General features: G+C 41.4%; 1 protein-coding gene across 1 annotated transcript; it reads left to right on the forward strand.

Moving 5' to 3' along the window:
- Positions 1-219: 219 nt before the first annotated feature.
- Positions 220-20178, forward strand: LOC142497807 (IgGFc-binding protein-like). Its single transcript, XM_075606156.1, has 11 exons — positions 220-285; positions 1578-2804; positions 3122-3474; positions 4985-5361; positions 5907-6097; positions 6974-7566; positions 13052-13622; positions 14279-14877; positions 15571-16144; positions 16665-16864; positions 19016-20178. The coding sequence occupies exons 1-11, from the start codon at positions 234-236 to the stop codon at positions 19211-19213; spliced, it is 4935 nt and encodes a 1644-aa protein (XP_075462271.1). The 5' UTR covers positions 220-233; the 3' UTR covers positions 19214-20178.
- Positions 20179-22408: the final 2230 nt, after the last annotated feature.

A 22408-nucleotide genomic window follows, 5' to 3' on the forward strand; every position in this document is an offset into this window, starting at 1 on the left:
GACTTCAATGGGTAATTTTGACCCAAAAAGGCCCGATGTTCCCCTGTGGCAAATATAGAATAAACCCTTATGACTTTTCCTTACTCTCTGCATTTTCCTCTTAATATACTTGCTTTCTTGTTCTCTGATTATTTGTTTATGTCCACTCATCTCCCTCTCCAACATATACAGTACTCTCCTCCCAGTTTACCTCCTTCTTTAACATATTTTAATTTTAGTGGTGCATCTTCAAAATGGTCCCCAGCTCACTCTTTCATCTCCTGATCTGCATTATTTTGCTGTGTGGTGAGTAAACGATGTATTCACTTCCTGCTTTTCTTCTTCTAGATAGACCGTCTTTTTTTGCCTCTCTACTTGAGTAGTACAAAGTTGAGTAGCACAGACAAGGTGACTATTGTATGATGCTAGTCTTGAACCCAGAACTTTTCATTCACAGTCCTGTGGCAGTTCCCAGGAGGAGGACTAAAAGCAGCCATAACCCCCACCTCTACTTATATATCAAGTACAGTACCTGTTATGGGTACTTAATGGAGACTTACAGTATTTCTGCCTCTGTGAGATATCAAGGGATAGTCCCCTACATGTTATTTGAAATGCAAAAATTTCAGCTTATCAAAACCGCTGGTAACTATTAGACATTATTGCACCGGCTGACACCTTTGGGTGTGAAATCCATAATACAATATTTTGGAAAAGCTCCATTTAAACAAACATAATGGTTGCCAAAAGTTATACGGAAATCATGTTATCTGTGATCTTTGAAGGCGTCACTGGGTACAATAATCATATCTGTACTACATGTAAATAAAAATATAGAGCTGATCAAGGGTTCTCATAGGGATTTTACAACTTCTATTGCATATGTTTATATAAGTATATACAAAAAAAAAAAACCACACAAATGTTATAGATTAAAATGCCACCCACATGAGGTTTTTACTAGTTTGGATGCTCCTCCATCTTGCACTGATAGAGGAACTAAAGTATGCCAATTTTCAGGCCATATGTTGGAGGGTTCAATAGTTGGAGGGTTCATTAGTGTTTAATAGAGGCTGTTCAAAGCAACCCTGTGCTCAGCCCTTTGCTCCAGTACAATAGTATAACTAACATTTGCTAAACTAGCTACAAATCTAGCTGAACAGGACTAACTCAATGTAATTATGTGAGTCCAATCCAGGCTTGGTTCTCCAAGTTTCAATTTCCACAGAAATACAGTACCATTGTTAACCGTGATTCATCAATGTTACAGTTGGAAAATAAAAACTGGATCTGAATCTCTTATGTAATAGGGGTTCAGTTAGGCAGGTCTTCTGATAAAGTAAAAAAAAAATGGGAGTTCCGGAACACTTGCACGCTGCAAAGCTCGATAAGCCTGACAAAGGGTGCAGAAGCACCCAAAGTGTTGTGTTCGCTGGTATGGCCACCATGTCACAATAAATTGAAGTATATGCCCAAGAAGGATTTTATTGATGGTTGTCATGAATGTGTGACTTGTCTTTTTCTTTACTTCTGGTATATATTAGTGGTACCTACCCAGTAACATAGGCTAATCACAGACTTATTATTATTTTTTCTAGGTACTAATCTTGCCAGCCACCTCGGTCAAGAATTTCTAACCGTCTTCCCCCAGAATGCAAATTTTTCCTCCCAAGGTAGTCAGTTCAATCTTACTATTAGTGCCTTCAATGCCCAAACATCTGTCACTGTGTCATTGCCAGGCCCCCAAATCATTGGGACTCTGTTGCTCAATAATCAAGTGTCAAAAACAATAAGTCTCCCTAAAGATATAGCGTTGATTGGCAGTGGTATATTTAACTCATCAGTCCTGATAACCTCCGACAAAGACATTTCTGTGGTGGCTTGGAATTCTAAAGGCTCTTCATCATATCGTACTATAGTGTATCCAGTGAACCAGCTGGGCACTGAATACTACATAGTATCGCCAAATGATGAGCCAAGGGATAACTTAAAGGCATTGGCTGTGGTCAATTACAATTTGCCAACGACTGTTAAGATCTTCATCAAAAAATGGGTAATCTTTAGAGGTAAGAACTACACCTCCGACCACACTCTAAAAGTAGACCTACAACCTCTACAGGTCCTGCAGTTAAAGAGCAAGCAAGATCTTTCAGGAGTCCGAGTGCTGTCTGAGAAGCCAGTAGCTGTGCTCAGCGGAGACAGCTGCTTGTGGAAGAACAGTCGTTGGGACTACATCTATGCACAGCTCCTTCCTGTCTCCAGTTGGGGCAAGAAATATTTAGTAGCCCCTTTACCTTTCCTATACCGCTCTGATATTGCATATGTTGTTGCTTCCCAAAAGACGCTGGTCAACTATACATTAGGTGCTACACAGCATAGTCAGTTGATGAATGCAGGACATGTGTTAAAGATTTTTGTTCGCTTTTATTGGCCTTTGGTCATCTCTGCCAATGCCTCAGTCCAAGTCATGTTTTACTGCACTGGTGGGATCATTGAAGGTATCCCTTTGCATCCTTTCCTTGCTAATGTCCCTGATACTTCCAAGTTCTGTACCACATACCAGGTGCATGGTCTCCATAATGTCATCAATGCAGTGCTGATTACAGCCAAGACATCAAGCATTGGTGGAATTCTATTCGACAGGAAATCTCTGGACAGGATCCAATGGAGGAAGATCCCTGGAACTGAGTATTCATGGGCCCAATATCGCTATGGACGCCAATTCCAATCTCACACTTTGCACAATTCTGAATCACCATTTGGAGTCATTAGTGTTGGCTTATCAGCACAAACAAGTTATGGCTTGTCAGGAGTGTGTGTCAAACGTGAGTTGTTTTTTCTCTCTCTTCCTTAGGAAATGTATTGCTAGAATGTAAACGCATCAAATTGACACAAATACATTGATCCATGTTGCAGGTCCTTCCAGCTTAGGATAGTTAATGTCACAGCGAAAATAGTATCCATATCCACAGTAACCACATTATGTCTATGTAATTCCTTATATTCTAGAATTTAATTAATCTTTACAGTAGGGTGTACAGTATACTATATCAATACAACATTTGGCAATAGTGATACTGTATACAGGAAACCCACAGTAGAATAGAATTGAGTAGTTTATCTCGTGTTCTTCTATTATCAGGTAAAAATTCTTGCAGTTATCATCAGTGCCGGAAAAAAGAGTCCTGCCAACTCCTAAAGGATGAACCAATATGTATGCCAGATTCTGAGGTTATCTGTCGAGTCTGGGGAGATCCACATTACCACACTTTTGATGGGCACAACTATGATTTTCAAGGGACCTGCACTTACATTGTAGCTAAGACATGCAGGGGGCCCAGCGGAGTTGGAGGTGACCCCACTTTACCAGAATTCTGTATTGAGGCTAAAAATGAGAATCGTGGAAGTGTTCATGTCTCCTACATTGCAGTGGTTACTGTGCAGGTTCATGGATACAACATCACTATGGTGCGGTCTGAAGTGGGACTTGTCAGGGTAAGAAACTTACAATGCTACTTATAAAAGTTAACCATGTTATTAGGAGTATCCTATCTTTTGTAACGGGGTATTAGCTGAGTGAAAGAGGCAGCAAACACCAGAGCTGGTTGATAGGCTGCACCCTGCCCTGATATTAAGCATTATAGTTAACACTTATGTAGAGTTCTGATACGGAAAGCCACCTAAATAATTAAGAGGCCCTATAGTCTAGTGTCCAGTTTGCACAAAGCAACTTATCAGCAGACACTGCAGGACCCCGTTATGAACATCCTAGAAAAAAAAGAAAGGAGAGTAGGAAAGGGACTTAAAAAACCTCATGCTGCTATAGCTAGAATATACAGGATGGAAGACTTGACAAGAGAAAAATAGCACGGGTTCTTGAAATGAAGGGGGAAAGTGAGAAGATCTGAGAAATATTAGAAAGTAATATATAGCGACCTACTCATTGCTCATTACAGGGGGGTGAAAACACCTTCATTTGGTGGTGCTTAAATGTCAAATTCCCATTAGAAAAAGTAAAAGAAGAAGTTATTAACCGCACTATACACCTCCTCGAAATATTTTATCATTTTATATTAGACTAATACTTCCTTGGTGGTGTGGAGCTTGTGGTGGAATAGATAGGATTTGCATTATTAGGATGGGCTCAACTGACTCCAGCATGTCCCCAGCACTATCACCATGCAGCACCCTTTTGTCCGCTATATGTTACGTGATCCAATCTTTGGTTATTTCACTGCTGCCTTACAGTTAAACAAACAGGGAATTTACCATTATCAGGACTTGCTCAATTGGTCCTGGCACCTGCCTCAGGCCAGGCTTGATGGGCGCTCGCACACATATCCAGTTTCTATTGCTCTCGCACAGCCGCCTCACAACACTTCACCCTTTCACAGCTACATCAACTCTTCAGTCTCAAAACCACTATACTTCTCATGGTAAGTTTCCTTTTCATTAGTCATGAGTCAAAGATAGCTTAATCCATTCATTAGTTATCATACTCTACCTCTGTAGCTCCAACCACTGATAGCAGATTTCAACTGGCTCATGCAAGACATTTGGGGTGCCACACCACAGTACACTGATTCCCTGTCTTCGCGGGTTTCACTTCCCAAAGGCAGAAGCTCGTTCCCCAAAGGGCGATGACTTCTTCTGGCCAGGAAGGCTATGAGTTCTTCAAGTGGCATAACTTGATCTCTCAAGAAATGCACTGTACCGCACACCAGGAAACTAATTCCCTACTGGTTTCTCGCCCCAAATGGTGGGGGCTTCTTTCAACACAGATTTCAATGTTAGAGAATACCCAGTCCAAATGGAAATACAGTAGATGCACCTAACTATCAGCAGAAATGCCAGAGGATAAGGGAGTAACATAATTAGAAATAGGCTAGTAATAAGAGAAAAAATTGTGAATATATTACTTATAATAGGAACAATGTGTAGATTATATTAAACAAAGGGTTCACTCTGCTGTCTGTTTTTATGTATTTCTCTAATCGTTCCGCAGGTGAATAACATTAGGTGGACCCTCCCCATATCACTAGATGGGGGAAGAATACGTATTATGCCCAGTGGATTCCATGCTCTCCTGGAGACTGATTTCATTCGGATTCAGTATGATTGGAACATCTTCCTGTTTATCCAGATCCCCAGCAGCTTCTATGAAAATGTTTGTGGTTTGTGTGGTAATTACAACGGTGAGCAAGCTGATGACTTCCAGACTCCTGTAGGAATCCAGGTTCCTGGGTCTGTGGAATTTGGTAAGAGCTGGAAAGTGGAAAATGTGGACGATACTTGCTGGGACGACTGCCATGGGACATGTGAATCTGTCCAATCTGGTGTTAGTTCTATATATCAAGGTCCTGCATCATGTGGGATATTAAGGTAATGTGTAATATAGACAATGATCACTAGAAGTCAAAGGCCCTTATTCTGTTAGGTGTGATAAGCGCAGATTACATAATATCGCAGGAAAAAAAACAGTCAAGTCAATGGGGCTTTTCATACGATAACACGTCATCTGCGTTTATCACACCTTACAGAATAAGGGCCATAGACTACAGTAAGTGTAGGTCTTTAACTTGGGGTAAATAGTACAAGAAATATGAAAATATCTGATTTTGTTTTCAATGTTTGCCAAGTTTGCACTCAGTTCACTAAAGTTAATGTGTTAATTCATCTCAAATATTTCAAAACATCCAGGTTTTCTTTTACCTATTGTCATCTCTCTCTCTCTCTCTCTCTTCCTTTGCTCTGTCTCTCTCTCTCTGCCCCTCTGTCGCCCTCTCTGTCTCCCCCTCTATCTCTCTATGTCCCTCTGTTCTCTCTCTCTCTCTCTCTGCCTTTCCTCTCCAACAGGAGTACCAGAACGTACAAGCACAACTAAATCCTGTTCTAATAAACAATGATTTTATACTGTCTCTGAGCAGCCTGAAGCATGGACCCTTCAATGTCTGTCACCTGGCTATTGACCATACGCCCTTCCTGAAGAGCTGCATATACGATATGGTCAAAAATGGAGGCTACAAGAGGATTTTGTGCCAGTCAATTACTGTGTACTTGGTAGCATGTCAGATGTATGGGATTCATGTGGAAAATTGGAGAAATATTGTAGACTGTGGTACGTACCGTGTGTTCCTCTAGATACTGAAACTAGGGTGAAGTAGAGATGAAACCTAAGAATTTGAAACATAATTGTAACACTATGCATCATTTCTCCATTATGGATGCAGATTCTCTTGGCATCAAAATTAAACAAAAAAGTCCTAGGAGCGGGATGGTGGGTGGGAGTCAATTTGATTTACTTGTAAATGGAGAATTTTCTTTTTGCAAACATGGTGTATTCATATTTTCCATTGCTGTCAGTGGGGCCAGTAACGTATTGGAGTTAAACGGAAAAGCAAATTGGTGCCAGTTGTAACATTGCCACTTGTGCCTACTGCATGGAATAGTTTTTATTTCCGACATTGTTGCATTTGAATAATTACTAGTAATTTTATATTATTTGCCCAAATCACTTTACTTCATAATATTATGCAAGAAATTTTTACAAACAAAATTGATGGGCTACATTGAGGAATACTGTTTCATTAGTACAATGTACAGTAAGTTGTTTATCAAAGTCTCCTGACTGCAATACTATTACAATAAGCAGCACCAAGTATATAAAAGATAAATATTCCATATATTTTTTCTGCTGTACCGGTATTACCCTGGGTTTGCAGCTGGTGAATCAATCACTAAGTTACTTACCCATTACATGTTACATCTTCTGCTCTTGTATTTAACGATCCTTCCATTGACGTTAAAACCCTATTACCCAAAATGTGTGAGATGTCTTGGGGTTGAACATTTGACTTTGGAATTCTAATAACTTCATCTCCATTGAAGTCTTTAGAACCATTAAAGCTGGGGGTGAATGAGTCTGAAACTGCCTTCCAACACAGTAGGAACAGAAACTACAGACAGCATAATATATTCTCCTCTTGCTCCACAGCGATTATGTGCCCTGAAAACAGTCGGTATAATTCTTGTGGCAGTGCCTGTCCCACCACATGTGCTGGCAAACCATCACAGTGTCTGAGACCTTGTGTGGAGACCTGTGAGTGTGACCCTGGGTTTGTGTTGAGTGAAGGGAAGTGTATCCCTAAGACCAGCTGTGGCTGCTTCTTCAGGGGCCGCCACTACCCTTCCAACGAGGTCTTTTGGCGAGGCACTGGATGTGAACAAAAGTGCATGTGCCTTCCTGGGGTACGGAAAGTGGAGTGTTGGAAGATCAGCTGCAGAGAAGGGGAGGAGTGCACAGTAAAAGAGGGCATTAAAAACTGTTACCCAGTCAAGTACAGCACCTGCTCTGCCTCTGGGGATCCTCACTACATAACCTTTGACGGGGTCCGGTACGACTTCCAGGGCACCTGCCAATACCAGCTCTCAGGCTTGTGTGATCAGAATCGGGGGCTAACTGAATTCCAAGTCCACGTCCTGAACCAGAACCGAGGCAGGCGCAGCGTCTCTTATACCGGCGCTGTATGCATCAGGGTACATGGGATTGAGATCCAGGTCAGCAGAGGGAGCCCTGGCAGAGCCCTGGTGAGTAGATGCTTTTTTGCTTTGTGTGTGCTTATGAAATACACATGTGGTATTTGTAGATATATTGTCATTTATATCTTGCACATATTATGGGATGTATTAAATTCTGCATCACTGCGCCACGTTATTTATCATTTAAAAAATCTGCTAGGTGCTACATCAGGCTTAAATTTCCCTGCTTAAGACTCTCACTGCCGGAGTTAAATGTGTAGCAAGGCAAAAGTGGTCATGTTCTGGGGCAAAAATCTGCACAACATGAATCAAAGACAAAAATCCCATTAAAATCAATAGGAATTTTGTCTTTGATACAGACTAGGCAGATGTTATTATTCCCATTACCGGGAGTTAACACAAAAAAAAATAACATGTTGAATAACACGTGTTATCTCCGTAACCAATATTTTCAATAGCACCACGGTTAAATATCGTGCCAGTCTTAACACAACACATTGGGGCCTATGCTATAAGCGTTCATAAGCCACTTATCGAGCACTTATTGTCTAAAATGCCTACTGCTATTCAGTAAGCCTCGATAAGTGGGTGATAAAGGCATGAATCACCAAAAATTTCAGCCGTCATAAAAAAATCGCTGGGTTAGAGGCGATAAACCACATATTGGCAGGGTCTGAAACTCGTGCAATTCTAGGAGCCGCAATTAGGTTAGCGAGGCCTATCGAGGCTAATTGTGGCTCCAGAATGGCGCGTTTCTCCCCAAATCCTCACGCCAGGAAAAGTTGGCGTTAGGCTGGTGAGAAGCTGCTAAGAGGCGGCGATACAGGACGGTGGATGGACTGTAGACTAAAGGATGTGACGTCACTTTAAGGGATGATGTCACATACTTTTGAATTAATGTAGCCTATCACATGGTACAGCAACCGATGGGATTGTCTTCAATCCCATTGGCTGTAATACCATGTGATATAGCCATGCGGTTTTAAAGATCTGATGTACCACCCTTGGAGATGACGTCACATCCTTAAAAAATTAAAAGAGGCGAGCACATGATACTGCATCCAATAGGATGCCATATATAAGGCCTGTACGCCTCATTTTACCTCAAGAATCCGACGAGAGAACATCCTGTTCTGGATTTACCATGGGGCTTTGGATTGACAGATGAAGAAAGAAGATTAAAGAAAAGAAGAAAGTAATGACAGATGAAGAAAGAAGACGGTGATAGAAGATAAAAGAAAGAAGATTTTATTTACCTGATGCTGGTCTTCAAGGTGGATGGCATTGGATTGCGGGGCGATGAAGTCGCTGTAAGAGAGCTTGCAGATACAACAGGATTCGAAGGGTGAAGACTTCTAAAAGTAAGAGAAATATTTAATGTATGTAAATGTCTTTTTTTCATTGTATTTATTTATTTTTATGTTTGTGATTGCCCATTGACTGGTAATGTATTAATCTGTGCAGTAGGTATCATGCTGTGCTCGGTGGGGATGGATAGAAATACCACCCACAGCCATGTGGCCGCGTCTGGAGTGTAGGTCGGTCTAGGTAGCCGGGACCTTCCCCTTCTGCATTAAGCTGTGTGTTGGATGCGTGCTTGTGCGCAATGCTGCTGACAGTAGACGCGGGTCCCGACGATGTGTTGCAAGAGCGGAACCCCTGATTGCAGTTCGAGGTAAGGCGGGAGCGCGCTGAGGGTGGCGTGACTCCCGGATCCTTACAGTACCCCCCCCCCTTCAGGAGCAACCTCCGGGAGACTCCAAAAAGGTTTGAGGGGATACCTCAGATGGAACTACCGAAGAAGTCCAGGTGCGTGGAGACGGTGATGAGGAATCCATGACCAGTCCTCAGGTCCAAAACCCCTCCAGTGCACCACATACTGGACCGATCCTCTGGAGATCTTGGAGTCCACTATGGACTGAATTTCGTATTCTTGTTGCCCCTGTACGAAGAGAGATGCTGGAGGTGAGGAAGAGTTGGAAATCGAGAGTTCTGGAAGGCTGGTTTCAATAGGGAGACATGAAACACGGAGATTCCTCATAGACAGGGGAAGGTGTAGGCGATATGCCACCGGATTGATCCTCTCCACTATGGAATAGGGGAGCGGAACCCCTGATTGCGGTCTGAGGTAAGGCGGGAGTGCGCAGAGAGCAGTGTGACTCCCAGATCCTTACAGTAGGGTACAGCTTAATACAGTCGCTGCCAATGCATTTTTTGGTAAATGCTTGTTTTGAATTGATTGTATTTTTTTCTATTTGTTTATATTGTTTGGATTCAATTGTTTGGAATTTGGATGACTTGTTTTTAGTACATTTTAAAATTGGTTAGCGTTTAAAATTAATTAATTGTTTTGTTGGTTAGTGCTTTTATTTACTAAATTGATAGGTTGGCTAGTGCTTTTATTTATTTAATTGGTTGGCTAGTGCTTTTATTTATTAAATTGATTGGTTGGCTAGTGCTTTTATTTATTTAATTGGTTGGCTAGTGCTTTTATTTATTTAATTGTTTGGCTAGTGCTTTTATTTGTTTAATTGGTTGGCTAGTGCTTTTATTTCTAGAATTGGGGTGTTTAGGTGCTTGTGTATATCTTTTATTATTGTGTATTTTTGGCCTTCAGGCTTTTTTATTAGGGAGACCAGTGACTGCTATAGTGTCTTATCATGCCCATATTATATGGGTATGATGTACCACTATGCCAATCAATGGGTATAGGGTGGGTATAGTGGTCTCGAGGTAGGTGGTAAGGCCTTCTGTGTGAGTAGCGGGGGATGGTGGGTCAACCCCTTAATCACTATAACCAGTGGTTGACAAATCACCAAAAAATCTACTCGCCACACAAAAAAATCTACTCGCCACGTAGTACCAAACGTGTGCTGCTTGTGCCAATATTTACTCGCCCGGGGGTTAAATCCACTCGCCCGGGGTGAGCAAATGTATAGGTTTGTCGAACACTGACTATAACGGTTATTAACCGCTACAGTGATTAAGGAGTTAGGGGCCATTAGATTGTATTTTTTCATGTATTCTTGCTGGCATCGGAGGACATGGACCTGTAGTATGCGGATGAGGATGTACTTCATGATGGCAGGGGTAAGTAGAAAGGTTTATTTACTTTAGTTATGCTGGCTAATGTTTTATTTTATAATGGGCAAATGCACTATTATCGATATCTGGATAATACCTATTTTGCCCATTACTGTACTGTGGGGGGGGGGAAATGTGTATTTATTTCAATGTATTGTACTTTTTTTTTTTTTTTGCTGCAGGATTGGTACTACAGGCCAGTGGGGACCCTTGGGGATCCCGAGGGCCCCCAGACATCCGTGGGGATCACCTGAGGACCCCCGGACACCACCTGAGGATACCCGTGGGGACCACCCGCGGGCCCCAACACACCCACAGGGACCACCCTAGGGCCACCTGACACCTGCAGGAACCACCCAAGGGCCCCAGACATCCAGGAAGACCACTCGAGGACCCCCCAACACCCGCAGGGACCACCTGAGGACCATCAACCACCCCGGCCTCTGGTATCAATCATGTGGGGGTAGAGGAGGTGGGTATTAGTGTTGTTGTGGTTTTAATGTTTATTGTGTGTAGAAGCTGTTTTAATATAACTTTTAATACTAGTGCAGATGAGCAGGATGTCTCCGGAGCAGAACCGTGTTGATTTGAGGTCCGGGTACCCCTTGCTTCCCGAGATACAAGCCCCGTTATGGGGTGCCGGTATCTCCTATGCACTTAAATGTCCTGAATCACTGACTGTCGGAATAAAATGCATAGGAGATACAGGCACCCCCATAACGGGGCCTGTATCACGGGAAGCAGGGGGTCCCCAGACTTGAAATCAACGCGGTTCTGCTCAGGAGACCCCCTGCTCAGCTATACTAGTATTACATATTTATTAAAAAAATATTAATTTCAGTCAAGATTGCGCATGGAGAGGCGGCTCTCTCTGCGCATGCTCACTCTGAGGCTGAAAGGAATCGCCGGGTAAGGCCTTTTCAGAGAGGCGATCATAACGTCACTGGCTACTCACCCGCTCTGGGAATTTTGCTATCACAGGTAATTGAGGCTTTCTGAATACCGTGATAGCAACGCTAAAAAAAAAGGCGATTTAAATGGCCCGGCGATTTTTTTTATGAACTCTTAAAGTTCATAAAACTTTGTGTTAATAGGTTCAATAACGTCTTTTACAATTCTGTACATTTGGTGGTTTGCTTTGCCCAAGAATTGTAGCACTTTTGCCTTGCTCCTGTACATAGACACCACTGAATCTGAAAGTATGAACGTTCACCTTATTCTTTACTCCTTGATGGGACAGCATAGAGTCGTTTTGTCCAATACTATTGCAGCTTCAGATTGTAAGTCAGTGACCATCTCCTTCACACTGATGAGACCCAAAATGTCAAAACAGCTGTCTGTGACTAGGTTTGTTGAGCACGCACTTCTTTAACTGCTGTAAATGCCGTGTAATGCGGCAGGCATTAGCTAATTGGGCTCTATGTTAAAATGGATAAAAAGCAAAAGGTGACACACTGTGTGCTCATTTGCATGTCATTACCCAGAATCCCTGGCTGCAGTGAAAGCATTGTATGATGAATGATAACAGTGAAAAGCAGGGTTTCAGACCTGCCTGAGACATGTGAATGTGCTCACAAGTTAAATTTTTATTCGCCAAAATCTGCATCCAATTTGTAACGGATGCAACGTATTTATAAAGCGTTACCCAGTGTACTCAATGCTTTGCATGGATATTATGCAAGATATACTGTAATGCAGGGAAGAATAATACAATTAGAGATAAGTGCAGAATATAAAGTAAACATTGTGGTAATGGAGCTTAAAGAGCTTACAATCAAAATGATGTACTGAAAAACACACAGAGATACATAGAAGGTTTATCTGTACTGTACATAGAACTACACATGTTATAGTTCTAGGTTAAGAGGGTATATGTGTGTATGCAGTGGGTCATGTAATCATATTACATCGTATGGAAATGCTTAATTGTAAAGTGAAATTCCAGGCGAGTCTTGAAGATCGGGTGTGTAATGATCTTCACCTTCTGATTTTAAGTAGCAGTCCCCTGTAGCAGCTCAAACGAAAAAAGCGCATAACATTAAAATACTCTTAAAAATATACAACATCCTGTTCATTTTTGAGTCATCATTAGAAATGCTAAAATAGTTTGTTTATCTATCAAGCTTCGTCCTATTGACTTATATATATGTAAAGTGGCAGCATCTTCATTTCAGTAAAAACTCTATGATGTTGTATGTGGTGACAATTCCGCATTGCAACATCATAAAACAAAAGAAAAATATCATGTTACAAAGCACAATGAATCCTGTTAAATGGATGCATTCACAAAAAAAGATAAGTACAGTACAGTACACATGCCCGCACCTGTAAGTAGATGTGTAAGGATTATAAGGATTATGTAATATGATGTGCACACAGCGCCATCTAAGAAATATTAGGAAGAATATTATTATATTAATTAGACACCCAACTCCACTCTCTTCCACAGCTAAATGGTGTGTTGATTAACCTTCCCTACTGTTTTGGGCTCGACCGGGTCAAAGTCTTTCAGCAGGGCTGGAATGTAGTCATCATTACAAATTTTGGTTTGAAGGTAACATTTGACTGGCAAAGTTGGGTCACAGTTAGAGTGCCCCATTCCTATTCTGGTGCTGTTTGTGGACTTTGTGGTAATTTTAATGGCAGGCCAGACGATGAGCTGATGATGAGAAATGGTCAGGTAACAACAAGTATTTCAGCCTTTGGGCGTAGTTGGAGGACAAATGAGGCACCTATGGAATGTAAAGAAGTGGAACCAAGGCCATGTCCACTATTGAAGACCATGGACAAATCTCAAAGTCGAAGCCGTAATGATTGTGGGATACTCCTCCAGAAGAATGGTCCATTCCAAGAGTGCCATAAACTTGTAGACCCAGAGGGATTTTTTCAGAACTGTCTCTATGACTCCTGCTTTTATAGTGGGAGGCAAGATGTTTTCTGCCAGGTGATTGCAGCCTACGCTGGAGCTTGTCAGGAGGCAGGTGGGACTGTGTGTTCCTGGAGGAAAGAGAACTTCTGCAGTAAGTAAATTTCCTTGTAGAGGAACTTCCTTTAATTTTATGGCTATTAGGGTTTGAGCTGCATTCCCTAACCCCTTTTCCCAAAAATATCATTTTGGGGAAAACAAATATATTAAACACAGTAGGGACAAAATATTATTTCAAGGCTATTGAGAATATTCTGCTGCCACCATTTTCAATAATGTTATAATATAGGATGTTTACTTGACAAAAGGAAATAAAAATGTAATGTTCAAACACCATAGTTCTGTATATTGTAAGGAGGTACTGTAACTTTGGAAGCCCATAGCAAAATAATGTTAAACATCATCATAAAAGTATTTAAATACATAGTGAACTGCCGCTTTACAGGTTTTTCTACTCATAGTTCATACAGTTTGGTGATGCTAGACATGTTTGAACGGGGACGTTGATCTCAGTTTTACAGTAGCTTGTTCTCTCTGCTCATCCCCTGACAATGAAATGGGTCAAAGAGATATCACAGCAACAAGCTTTAAGGTGGAAACACAAATAGTATTATTGGTTGTTGAAAATGTTTTGTACAAGGCAACAGCTGTCTATGGCTTTACCAAAAGAGTACATACCCTTTTAATGCTGCCCAGGATCAGGTTGCCAAGAACCTAAAATATCCTTACCACGTTTCTTTCTTTTCCAAGAGCCGTGGTGCCCAGAGAACAGTTACTACAAGCTTTGCTCCGTTGGTTGTGCCGCGACTTGTAGCAGCTTGAGTTCCCCACTCAGTTGCTCTAACATCTGTAAAGAGGGCTGTGTATGCAACGATGGATATATCCTTAATGTTGACCTCTGTGTCCGTATCCCCCACTGCGGCTGCATCCACCATGGCTTCTACTACAAGATTAATGAGACATTTTATCCTACCCCTAACTGTGAGCAGCAATGTGTGTGCAAGCCAGGCGGCTCTGTGCACTGCACTCCCTTTGCCTGTGGTCCCTATGAGGACTGTAATATATTGGATGGGGTAAGAAAGTGTCATCCCACTGGATCAGCAAGGTGCTCAGCTGCTGGGGGCCTACACTACAGCACATTTGATGGGCTCACCTATGACTTCCAGGGCAATTGCAGTTACATACTTGCAAAGATCTGCACCCGGGGTAAAACACCTTTAACAGAGTTCATAGTCACAGTGGAGAATAAGAAATGTGCAGGCAGCTCCGTGGCGGTCACCAAAGTGGTAACAGTTAATGTGAATGACGTCCAGATTTCCCTACTACAAGGAATTTACGGGATGGTCCAGGTAATCAAAAATGAAAGGGGAACTGATCTCCCAATATGCACCTCACTATATGTCCTGCACGGTATTGTATATGTTGTATAGAAATTGGTATTAGTAGTAGCAAGTAGGAGGCAGGGATGAGACTCCTTTATTCATTATTGAGTGAGACAGGAGTGAAAGGGTCCACCTATGCAGAAGACACCTTCCGGTAGTGGAAGACTCTGCGCAGCCCATTCAATTGAATGGGTCAGAAGGTGTCTTATGGCATAGCACCTCTTAGTAAACATGGCCTGCAGTCTATTAGATAACACATTACATATTCATTGTGAGCAATGGCCTTCAAGAGAGCGATTTCTCTGTAACACCTCTTTCTGTTACATTGAGTTAATTTATTTCCTGAAATGATCTGTACTATAATATGTATTTCCTTCTAGTTCTAAACTAATGAACAATTCATTTGTAAACTGTGTTTTTTCTAAAGTAACAGTGATAAAAGCATTAACAGAAATTCTCCATAAGCAAACAGATATGTATGCATTCAACCTTCTGCGTATTACAATGGAGAGCAATTGTAATAATAATAATAATTATAACAACAACACGATAATTAAGCAGGATGGTTGAATTCATTTGCAGTTTTTATTAGTGTTACCCAATGCTCCCAGACAGCTTAAGTTAAACAAATGCCACAATGTCTCTATGTGTGTCTTGTAGATCAACCATACTCTCTCTAACCTTCCCCTGCTTCTGTGGAACAGAGGAGTCTGGGTCTACCAGCATGGGATTAACGTGATTCTGAGAGCTGATTTTGGACTACAGGTGACTTATGACCTGGCCTATCAAGCTGTGGTAACAATCCCTAGTAGCTACCGAAGACAGACCCGTGGTCTGTGTGGCAACTACAATGGTAACCAGAAGGACGAATTTCAGCTGCCAGATGGATCACTGGCCCGTGATGTGATTGCGTTTGGTGAGGCTTGGCAGACCAATAGTTCCGGGAAGGTGTGTAGTATTGGATGCGGAGGACCAGAAAATATCTGCCCTCACTGTGTCAAGAAGAGCCTGTACCAAGGAAAAAACTACTGTGGCCTGCTGCTCACGCCAGAAGGGCCGTTCACTTCTTGTCGTAATCGTGTGGACCCCACTGTGTATTTTAACAATTGTGTATTTGACCTGTGCCATGGAAGGGGAAACATAAGCTTCCTGTGCCACAATATTCAGAGCTATGTATCAGCTTGCCAGAATGCAGGCATCACCGAACTGAGATGGAGGAGCAACACCTTCTGTCGTGAGTTGGGAAGGGAGTGAGAATGCAATGCAAGGTGGAGGATTAATACATGCAGGCTGAGGATGGGAGAAAAAAACTATGTATTTCTCTTTCCCTCTTTTTAATACCATCTCTCTTTTAGGGGCTAATTTTACTGTACATACGCTGAGTATCAATGGACCATTGCACTGCTTTGGCACATATTGAATTAGCCCCTTTATCTCTCTAATTTTCTTTGTTTTTTTCTCTTTCCCCATCATTCTCTAATGGATGTTTTTTTTTTTTTTTGCCTGGGTCTTTCTACTCGGATGTCCTACAGTAGTACAATGTTTCTGGCTATTTTTCTTTCTGCTTTCTGGTCTCCTTCAGTCTCGTTTTTCTTACTTTCTTGGTGTATGCTGTGAAACCACTTTTACTCTTTTTGTGTTTAACAATTATTTGCTCTTTTCAAGCCTTCCACCACACAGCATGGAATGAAAATGTAAGATTTGGAAGAGGGAGCCAATGAGTCGGTTTTCTAACGCTCCGTCTTCCTCTCCAGCTCTGAATTGCTTTCCTAACAGTCACTATGAGGTTTGCATTGATACCTGCTCAAATACCTGTGCCAGAATTTCATCTCCTATCACATGTCCCATCGAATGCTCAGAGGGATGCCAGTGTGATGAGGGTTATTACCTGGAGGCACAGCGCTGTGTGACACTGGACAAGTGTGGTTGTTTCATCAATGACAGATATTACAAGGTATCGATGTCTCATCTCCCCAAAACATTTTCTTTAAACGGATGTCTTGATCTTTTGGATGTTGCAGGTCTATTTGATCTTAGAGGCTGTTTGCCTCTAGTCCCTAGTCTCATTCTCTTAGGATACCACCTCTTTAGATGTTACAGTCTGTATCCACATGATCAATCCCTGAAACTCCATTTCTAAGGTGACAGGCTCTGTATCCCTGCACAATGTCTGCTCACTCCTGCCCAAGGAGGGACTGCCTCCCAAGCCCTAAGGGTTCTTTTTCATGGAGGTATAATTGTTTGAATAAGATTGGACTGATAATGCAAGTCATTTAGCAGCAGTAAAATGTGTGTAAATAGGAGCTCACCCAAAAGGTTCAGTTCCTGGGACACCAAAAATTGCTTTGCATAATATTATTGTAGGGTTTACTGTATGCTTTTTTTTTTTTTTTTAACCATAGCAACTTTTTAATAGCAGTAATACCTAATAAAATATATCCTGACTTGGTAGCACTTTCAACGTGTAGTGCACATATAGTACTTTGAAGTGCCAAGATTCTTTCTGTGCATGAGACTACATTAGAAGTGGTAAGGCTAGTCATTGTAACTTATTCATGGTTAGATACTGTCAGATCTAAATAATAATAATTCAGCTAAAAGAAGCAATCCAAGCAGTTGTTTTTTTCCAGAAGTTTTTTGTTTTTTTTTACAGGGGATTGAAGCAGGAGTACTCCGGGAGCTGAACCCCATAATTGTTAGCTCCGGGGACCCCCTGCTTCCGGATATACTTAACTCCATAGTAGGTGCCACAATCCCTCTGCTTTTTAAAGCTCCCGCAAATTGCTTGCAGACTCTGACTTTTTGTTGGTTTTCCTGATTCTTGACCTTGGGTGAAAAGTTTTGCACATCTTTAATGAGGAGCCACTGAGAAGTAGAGATGGGTGATTTTTGGGGGCGAATTTTATCCGCATCAGATCGGCCGGGTCCTTTGGTCTGCGAATTTCAGCGGACCAATCTCTGAAAGGGCGATTTGCGTTTTGCGCATTTATAAATAATTGTTACCAATACATTCCACGGATTCTGCAACCTGTGGACGGATTTGTGGAATCCAATTCACTGATTCAGCAATCCGTTGGCGGTTTCATAAGGATCCGCCAGTAGATTGCTGATTCCGCAGATTGGGTTCTACAAATCCATTCACAGGTTGTATCCAAATGGCGGTTTTTGATGAATCCGCATGGATTAAAATTGACCAAATCCGTTTGCGGATTTTACACCATGAAATGGATCTTGGGGGGAAAATGCGAGAAAATCCGGGAAACGGATTTGGGTGGATCCGCTCATCTCTACTGAGAAGCATGTTCTTTACAGCTAATACTGTAGTCTAGATGAACATCAAGGCTTGCTTACTTGCACAGTGAATTTGAATGTACAGTATAAAGAACATATTTCTAGACAAGTATAATAATATCAAGCAGAAATAGAAATGTCAGCATACCAGAGGAATCACTTAACTCTTCTTATGCCAGAAAATCTGCAACTTATTGCAAGCTCATGCAAGAGAAATGGCTATTTGTTAATTAACTAAAATAATAGCCTCTTCGCTAATTCCCCTTTTTTTAAGTGAGGCTACATTTGCTCTTTTCCAATCATCTGGGACTAAAATTGTTTATAATGACTGGTTAAATATTTCTATTAGGACGCTGCCTTCACCTACCCAAGATCTTTTATTATCCTCATTGGTCTCCTGTTTTGCCCCCCTGGCATGTCTACTTTTAATTTTGAAAGTTTCGTTATGACTTTTTCCTCAAAAAATGGACTTCTTCCTCATAATATTCTCGTACCCTAACAATTGTTCCTTTCTTTCATCTTCTGCTGTGAAGATGGAGCAAAACAGAATAGAGATGTGTGAAACTTGTACATGAGGCAAAATAAATGGGGGGGGGGGGAATACATCATTGCTCAGTTACGCGTTTGCAGACAAGAGTCCACATCAAGTAGATTACAATATGTCATAGTTATTACTTCTCCAACTTTTAAGAGGTAACATCTCTTCGGAAGTAAGAGAACAATGACCTACATGTGGAGGATGCAGATCTTAGCTGTCCAAAGACTATCAGATTGTATGACTCCACACGCTGCCACTTATATCTTCTCTTCACAGATAAATGAGACATTCCTGCAAAATAAATGCCAACAGCAATGTACCTGTCATCCAGCCTGCATTGTGACATGTGAGACCTACAGCTGCAAAACACAGACTGAGTGCCAGGGTCAACTCGATGGAACCCTGATGTGCAAGGGAATAGTAAAGGATTCCCCCCATGACTCTGCTTACCACGACGAAGAGTCCAACAGCTGAAATTATGTTCCTGTATTACACACCCTAAAGCTTTTTCCCAATTGAGTTTTACATTCCTTGAGACCTCTAGCAAAGGGGCTCATTCATTGCGCATTTAATAGCTGCCAGCATTTCAATTCTGGGGAATATGGGCTATATGATTAATTAGTGTTGAATTATACTGGCTGTGTTTGACCTACAGTATATAGTGTACATGAACTTACACATGAAAAATCACATGAAAAATTACATACAGTAGTTCACTTCTTGCGATGTCAAAACAAGAAACCTACAGTACAGTATGCCGTCACAAAAACGTATCAACATCAGTGACTTGTTTTTATGCTAGTTAGTACTTATTGTCAGCATGCATCTTCAAAAAAGAAATCCTACTATGTTTTAATTAAAATAAAATGGAAATATTTGCTTATTGATAACACTCTTGTAACAATGTTGATTATAGCGTCTGTGTATAGTAACCAGAAGAGTCTCTATCTACTGTAAATTGCAAATAGGGAAACAACATAGCTAATTACAGTTGTGCGAAAAAGAAAGTACACCCTCTTTGAATTCTATGGTTTTACATATCAGGACATAATAACAATCATCTGTTCCTTAGCAGGTCTTAAAATTAGGTAAATACAACCTCAGATGAAAAACAACACATAACATATTACACCGTGTCATGATTTATTTAACAAAAATAAAGCCAAAATGGTGTGCATTCAGTAGAACATCAGATTTATTTTTGTATTCTAAAAGCATACTATGTATACACAAGTATGGTCACACCTACTGAGTTGGTGAGAAAAAGGGTAACGATTAAGGGGAATGAAAGTTAATGCATTGTTAACTTGGAGGATTGTATTAAATGGCCTGTATTATGCATTCCCATGCTTTAGCGAGATAAGTGTCCATTCCCATGTTTGTGGTACCTGTAAGCAGACTTTGCAAATCATTGTGTATTTTAGTAGCTCAATCTTACAACCAGGAATCCTCACATTATCGATCATTTATAACAATCTTTCTCTTACTTTCAAATGATTATTATTTTAATATTGGCTGAATGGTAAATATTTCATAGTCCTCAAGAGATACATATTATTTGATTTTATAGGGAGGACAGTTCCTCTAATGCACATATCAGATGTCTTAACAAACCTACTGCCGATAAACATATATTCAATGCAGAAATGGTATGAATAGCATTAAATCCTAGAATGGTACCTGCATACCTCCCCTATGAATAGTACTGTTCTCCTGGCTGCATAGCTATGTTTGCTGTTAAGTATCTATCAATTTAAAGATACATTTGAGCCACATTTGACCCCATCATTATTACATTTGTGGAGGCTGAAGCCTTAAAGCTGCAGTTTAGTCAATATCCTGCATGTTTTATTTTTTTTCATAAATCAGTTCTGTAGTAAGAAAAAATACTTTTAGCATTTTCTGTTTTTAAAAAAACAACTTTGAAAGACCAATTTTCTTGTATTCTATTTAACAGCCATTTGCTAAGGCACTGCCCCTTCATGTCCTGTCACAAGCCCTGGCACACCCCTTTGTCAGCCCTGCCCTCCCTCTAGCACTTGTCAGTTCAGGATTGCTCATGAATATTCATGAGCTTCCACTGCCAGTCAAGCAGATTATAAACAAATGCCAGCTTTTAATATGTCACCAAATTTCGACCTATCAATACATGGAAAACGAATTGAGCTGCAGCTATACAGTTCTTTAGGTAATTAGAGATTGCACACATGAAACTATTGAAGTAAAAAAATAAATGTAAAAAAAAAAGACTGAACTGCAGCTTTAAATATGTCACTGATCTTAATAGTAGCCTTAATCAGTCCTGTTGTGGTGTTGAGAAATATAAGCCCTGTTTATCTTATATCAGCCAAAAGCTACCAAATCTAAAGTGACATATTCATATAGAGAAAATATTTACAAATGAAAAGCAGAATAAAGAGAGAAAGAATACAAAAAAGAGGAGAGAAACAAAAATCAGATTAGCAGATCTGAATTATATGTGAAAGGATCCACAGGTTTATTGCTACTTTCAGCTGATCAACTGCACTGAAACATTGGGCTTTCCAGCAGTTCCAGAGCTGTCAGAAGCGACCCTAAATGGCTACAAAAAACAGTGGTACTGAAGCACGCTTTTGGAAGCATATGCCTGTAACAGTTAGTGCAGGCAAGCTTGTTGTGCAAGCTTGTTGTGTACTATCACAAGCACACATACCCAGGATTGAGGTGGCTAATATACTTCTAACATTGATTGATTCACACATGCATCATTATTTGGGGATTTGTGTACTGTGTATAGCAGTGGTTCCCAAAGTGTGTGCCGCGGCGCCCTGGTGACCCGCGGCTTGGCTAGAGGGTCGCCGCGATCAGGGCCGCCAGCAGCGGGAAACAAGGGCTGCTAGTTAATTTTTAAAAAAAACCTCTGAAAAAAAACCTCTGAACCCGGCGCTGGGTCTCCCTGGCAGCGCCGGAAGTAAGAGAGAGGGAGGCCCGGCGCGCACGCTGGAGGAGCAGCACCAGGAGACAGATGTCTCCCAGCAGCACTGCAGCCTCACACCCCCCCCTCCCTCCCCGCAGCACGCCGGCCCTCCCCCTGCAGCACACCGGCCCTCCCCCCAAATGGCACAGGCCCCCGCAGCACTGACCTCCCCCGTGCATGGACCGGGCCGTTCAGCCATACCCCCCCCTGCAGCATCGGCCCCACGCATCACCGGCACGCCACCGGTCTGACCATCATCCCCAAGGTAAATATATGTATTGGGGGTGTTGGGGTAATTTTTACATGTATTGGGGGTGTTGGGGTAATTTTTATATGTATTGGGGGTGTTGGGGTAATTTTTATATATGTATTGGGGGTGTTGGGGTACTTTTTATATATGTATTGGGGGTGTTGGGGTAATTTTTATATGTATTGGGGGTGTTGGGGTAAATTTTATATATGTATTGGGGGTGTTGGGGTAATTTGTATATGTATTGGGGGTGTTGGGGTAATGTTTATATGTATTGGGGGTGTTGGGGTAATTTGTATATGTATTGGGGGTGTTGGGGTAATTTTAATGTGTTGGGGTAATTTGTATATGTATTGGGGGTGTTGGGGTAATGTTTATATGTATTGGGGGTGTTGGGGTAATTTCTATATGTATTGGGGGTGTTGGGGTAATTTTTATATGTATTGAGGGTGTTGGGGTAATT

This window comes from Ascaphus truei, chromosome 6, assembly GCF_040206685.1.
Source record: "Ascaphus truei isolate aAscTru1 chromosome 6, aAscTru1.hap1, whole genome shotgun sequence".
Classification (NCBI taxonomy): Eukaryota; Metazoa; Chordata; class Amphibia; order Anura; family Ascaphidae; genus Ascaphus; species Ascaphus truei.

Bases quoted from the DNA above. Each gene is read 5' to 3' on its own strand.
- LOC142497807 (XM_075606156.1), top strand. From the start codon at position 234: ATGGTCCCCAGCTCACTCTTTCATCTCCTGATCTGCATTATTTTGCTG. The intron at 13,623-14,278 runs GTAAGTAAATTT...TTCTTTTCCAAG, and splicing joins GAGGAAAGAGAACTTCTGCA to AGCCGTGGTGCCCAGAGAAC. The intron at 14,878-15,570 runs GTAATCAAAAAT...TGTGTCTTGTAG, and splicing joins GAATTTACGGGATGGTCCAG to ATCAACCATACTCTCTCTAA.